General features: G+C 31.6%; 1 protein-coding gene across 1 annotated transcript; it reads left to right on the top strand.

Moving 5' to 3' along the window:
• The first annotated feature begins 1,444 nt into the window (after positions 1-1,444).
• Positions 1,445-5,806, top strand: LOC129317488 (TMV resistance protein N-like). Its single transcript, XM_054961805.1, has 7 exons — positions 1,445-1,509; positions 1,601-1,951; positions 2,848-3,128; positions 3,585-3,967; positions 4,068-4,367; positions 4,478-5,163; positions 5,584-5,806. The coding sequence occupies exons 1-7, from the start codon at positions 1,445-1,447 to the stop codon at positions 5,804-5,806; spliced, it is 2,289 nt and encodes a 762-aa protein (XP_054817780.1).

The raw sequence follows: 5,806 nt of genomic DNA, 5'->3' as shown, positions 1-5,806 counted from the left end.
ATATTCTATCTACATGTTAGTGCTTATCATGGCGATGAGATCAAGGCCATCTATATTTTAATTTGATGGTCTAAATTTAAAATTTTTATTTTATATTTATAAAAATAAAAATTACAAAGATTTTAATAAATCTATTAATCTGATAGTACATATTTAATTTTGATGATCCAATTTATATTAAAAGTTATTATTATTTTTTTTCAAAAATTGACTATTTATCTGTATTTTGGACCTTCTAGATTTAATATTAATTTTTTGAATTTTTATAAATGTTTAATTTGGTTAATATAATATTAAAAATAATGATAATCTCTAAATGGTTACTTTAAAAAATATTTTTAAGAAAAAATTTCATGTTAAAAATTTTAAATCTAGACCATCTATTCAAAAGATATCTAGATAATTAATTTATAAAAATTCCAAAACTTGAGCTATTAATAAATTGGACCATTCAAACTAAATTTGTATTGTCTAGGTAGGTGACAAAGTACATTTGTTACTCACCTTGGTGTGCATCATGTTAGATTTCTTATATTAAGTGTGTTTAAGGATAATATGCTCCATCAAAATAGTTTAAGCTATTTGGTTGGATACTTCATAAACTTATATATTTATTATCTATCTTCTAATCTTTATACATGATATTTCTTTTATTTTTTAATATTCTCTCAACTACTTTTTTATTCTCATTTTTTTTAATTTCTTCTTCTTCTTGCTTAGGCTTGTACTTTTTTTAGTCTCAGAGGCCTCAGGTCTATTCAATTTCTTCTTCTTCTCCTCTCTTTCCTTTTTTTAATCTCTTTTTTTCACCTTTCATTCTTTCATTTTTTTCTTTCTTTACCTCTTTCATTTTTTTTGTTTTCTTTTTGTCCCTAATTGAGGGGCTCATGATACTATATTAGATTTTTTATATTAAGTGTGCTTAAGGATAGTATACTCTACCAAAATAGCTTAAGCCATTTGGTTAGATACTTCCTAAACGTATATATTTATTATCTGTCTTCTAATCTTTAGATGTGAGATTTCTTTTATCTTCTAATACATCGGACACTTATATGTTTTGGTCTGATAAACTAGTCCATCAGCCGAGGGACCAAGTCTGATCTAGATTGCGGTGAACTCTGAACAACGTAGCTTTTGCTTTTGTGATAAATTTGTGTAAAATATGTCATTCTTCACATCCCAATACTCATTTCTTCATTTCTTCCCTATCTACTAGCCTAGACAATATCGCTGTATGAAGTATTGACATGTGTGAAGTAATCTATCTGATAGCCTTGTTTTGAAATACCATCAGAAACAAAAGATCGTTGTACATAAATTACTTCACCATTCTACTTCTGATTGATTGCTACATTATTTGTTAAGTTTCACTCTATTATATACATCCTGATGGTGATGGATGTATTTGTAGTTTGCATGATTCAGCTCTCAAACTGTTGTTATGGCACTTGAAGCTCATGGAGTTGACCACCCTTCAAGCTCTTTTGGTTCGGCTAGGAGATGGAAGTATCATGTCTTCATGAATTTTCGAGGAGAAGACACTTGTAGAAGCTTTAACATCATTTGTATTGTGCTTTACAGCGCAATGAAATCATAGTTTCAAGGATGACGAAGAACTTGAGAGGGGACAAGTTATTAAACCAAGTCTGCTCCGAGCAATTGAAGAATCTCTTTCTGCAATTGTTGTTCTCTCTCCAAATTATGCTTATTCAACTTGGTGCCTGGATGAGCTCTCAAAGATTCTCCATTCTAAGAAAGAGTCAGGTCTTTATGTATTTCCAATATTTTCTGGTGTGGATCCATCTAATGTTGAACATCAGAGAGGAAGTTTTGCAGAAGCATTTAAAAAGCATGAAGAAATATTTACAAGAGATGAAATGAAGGTGCAAAATTGGAGGGATGCTTTAAAAGAAGTTGCTAACTTATCTGGCTGGCACTCTGACAATTGGTAATTTCTTATATTTCCAATAATCATCATGAATAATTTTTAAATAATATTAATGGTGTTGATATTAATTACTTTAAACTATTTAAAAATTGTTGTTAGCTATTATAATATAATTATATATATAGGGACAACATAGATTTTTGTTTCTAGAGTTCTGGTCTTTCCTTAAGATCCTAAAGTTTTTCTATTAATTAAGAAATAAATCCTTAAAGTTATGGTTAACTTTGGTCGGTGTCTTGGGAGATCATATATCACTTGTTTGCCGACGATGTTTGATTTCAGTAGAGATTTTGACCAAAATTCACCATAAATTTATACATTGATTTCTTGATGATAATAGTAATAATAATAATAAAAACTATAGTAACCTTGACCAAAACTCTAGAGATAAAAAAAAAAGGTTTTCCCTTATATAAAATTCAAATACAAAATCTATGAAAAGTTAAATTATCTATGAACCATGATTAAATTGACTCACCTTAAACTCCTTGGCAATCACTATACGTAATCTAGTTTTTAAGGAAATTATGGGGAGGCAATTTAGTAACATTCACCAAACAATTAGAAACCCAAGTTTGAGTGTAGCTTTCATAATTGATAGGTCCTATCATAAAACAAATAAGAGGAAAAATAATTGTAACTTTAAAAATAAGGCTGACAAGAATATAATTTATTCTTTTTCTAACACAAACCTGGCTATTTAATATTGCATTACAATAATTTTAAAAACTATGATAAACGTATGTCAAGGTTAACTTATGTTACATAGTTGAACTAAAATTAATGATACTCGTGTGACCATGTTTTCTTTATGTTATGTTGACCATTTTAATCTATATATAAATTAAAATTCAATTGACTTAATGTTAATGATATTACTTTATATTTCTTTGCAGTCATGAAACAAAACTCATTGAAACCATTATTGAAAAAGTGTGGTCAAAAATATATGATGAACTTCCATTTGACTTTGAGAAATTGGTTGGAATTGAATCAAAAATTGTCAACTTAAACTCACTTATAGTTAATGGATTGGGTGAAGTTCAATTTATAGGCATATGGGCCATAGGTGGTTTAGGTAACACTACTCTTGCAAGAGCTTTCTATGAGAGAACGTATAAAGATTTTGAAGTTCATTGCTTTCTTCTTAATGTTAGAGAGGTATATGAAGCAGAAGGTTTGATTCCCTTGCAAAAAAAAAAAAAAAAAACTTCTTTGTTCTTTGTATAAAAGAAGCATGGATGTGGATGACTATTATGAAGGAAGGAAGTTGATAAAAAGCATGTTAAGCAATAGGAAAATTCTTCTTGTCCTTGATGATGTGAGTGATATAAGCCAACTTGAAAATTTGGCTGGAAATCAATGTTGGTTTGGCAAAGGGACCTTAATAATAATAACAACTAGAGACAAGCATTTGTTATTATCACATGGTGTATCTACTTGTTATGACATCAAATTCTTGACTAATGATGAATCTCTTGAACTTTTCCATCAAAATGCTTTTAAAGGAAGTAAGCCAAGTAAAGCTTTGTTGGAGCTTTCTAGAACTGTGATTCAATATACTAGTGGCCTTCCTTTGGCACTCAAAGTGTTGGTTTCTTCTTTTTTTTTTTTTTGTGTGGAAGAACTGTAGAGAAATGGAAGGATGCGCTTCCTAAGTTGAAGAAGGTTCCTCCAAATAACATTTTGAAGATACTTAAGGTGAGTTTTGATGAATTAGATCATAGGGAAAAGACTATATTCTTGGATATTGCTTGCTTTTTCAATGGGATGGCCAAAGGCCCTCTCATACAAATTTTAGAAATTTTGGATGAGGATCTTCACCCAACAATTGGAATAGATGTTCTTATTGACAAATCACTAGTAATCAATTCAGAAGGGTATTTGTGGGTGCACCATATACTTCGAGATATGGGTAAATATATAGTCTCTCAAGCATCATCACCTAATGATGCTGGCAAGCATTCTAGGATATTGTCTTTGAAGGATGCCAATGATGTATTAGAAGGAAATAAGGTGATAGCCCTAAGTTTCGTGACTATTCAAGCATTCTTTATTTAATATTTTATTCCATCAATTGTGTACATTATTAACTTGATTGACTTATTATTTATAGGGGACAGGAGCAATTCGGGCTATAGCCATAATAGTAGAAGAAACATTTAATGCACTTTCGAATCCTGACGCCTTCTCAAGGATGATCAATCTCAAATTACTTGTCATTTCAAGCCGCTCACATATTTCTCATTGTCAATTGAATCTCTCACGTGGAATTAAGTCCCTTCCCAATGGCCTGAAAGTCTTAGCATGGGATGGGTATCCTTTGGATTCTTTGCCCAATCAAACAAAACTGCATGAACTTCTTGTTCTAAAAATGAAACATAGCAAGTTAAAAGAACTTTGGAGGGGAGCACGGGTAATTATGATCCTTTCATTTAAATTGTTTGTCCTTAATTTAACAAATTTATTATTATAAGTAGTTTGTCATTTGTTAGGACTTATTATTTTCTTTTTTTTTCATTTTAGTCTCCGCCAACGTTGAAGTCCATTGATTTATCTTATTCAAAATTCCTCATCAAAACTCCAGATTTTTATAAAATTCCTAATCTTGAGATAGTGATTCTAGAAGGGTGTTCTACATTGGTTGAAGTTCACCAGTCTCTTGGGCAATATAATAATCTTGTTATTGTTAATTTGAAAGGCTGCAAAAAAGTTAGAACCCTTCCAAGAAAATTTGAGATGGATTGCTTAAAGATTTTTTTTCTATCTGGTTGTTCAAAAATTAGAAAACTTCCTGAGTTTGAAAAGGATATGAAATGTCTCTCTACACTAGATTTAGAGAACACTGCTATATCCAAACTACCTGAATCATTGGGCAATTTGATTGGTCTTGTTGAATTAAATTTGACGGGTTGCACAAATCTTGTTTTCCCTCCAAATAATGTTCATAAATTCATAGCCAGGAAGATTTTCAAAATTTCTGGTTGGTCTAACCTTTCAAGGATGCCAGAGGATTTGAATGAAAATGGGACTTTGGAAGTGCCTGATGTGGGTCGAATTTCACCATCATCATGGAGTTGTGTGTCCCTGCTCAGGAAGTCATTTGGGCTTCAAAGGCCTTTAAGCTCAACAAATTTTATGGTACCCATTTCTTTATCATTCTTGAGCCAATTAAAATTAGGTTATTGCAAACTTCATGATGGATCACTTCTGTAACGACCTTAAAATTTAAAAAAAAATAATTAATTGATATTTTATTTAAATTATTTATATATCAAGTGGAGAGTGGTAATTTAATAGAATTTATATTAGTAACTTTCTTGAAGGTTCAAAGTTTGAAATTTATTAAGCAAAAGTTTGATTTTATTTTGTTTTAAATTATAAAAAAATTGTGTCATTTCTTGTAATTTTTGGTTGTGCCCTATCTTGCAATTTGCCCAATAATCTTTTTGAATCAGATTTTCTTCTCTGCCATTCGAACCTCATAGAACATACGAGAGTCAGATTTTTTTTCCGCGTCCGTTCTTCAGCTTTTCCTCTCTTCTCCATCATGTTCCTTCTCTGGACCTCATCACTGGCGATTTCATGGCTGCCTAACGGTGGCACGAGTACTCCGTTCTCCTCCGTAACAGCTTTGCAAAACCTCCACTTCCTTCTCTGTTTGACGCGCTCGACAACTCGGAGGAGGCTAGGATTTGCCTCTTCTTCTTCGTGTCTGCATCTGAGAGTAGCCGAGATGCTGCGTCATCATTAGTGGCTTTACTCGCTGCTGCACCTTTGTTCGCAGCTGTGTCGGCCATTCTTGCTCTGTCTCTTTCTCTCTTCAAATCTGGCATGGTGTTTGTGGGTGATTAG

Source organism: Prosopis cineraria, unplaced genomic scaffold, assembly GCF_029017545.1.
Source record: "Prosopis cineraria cultivar Desert tree isolate PC_DT_omini unplaced genomic scaffold, ASM2901754v1 PC8, whole genome shotgun sequence".
Taxonomy (NCBI): domain Eukaryota; kingdom Viridiplantae; phylum Streptophyta; class Magnoliopsida; order Fabales; family Fabaceae; genus Prosopis; species Prosopis cineraria.
Note: the sequence above shows the minus strand (reverse complement) of the source record. Positions and strands in the feature narration are given on the sequence as shown.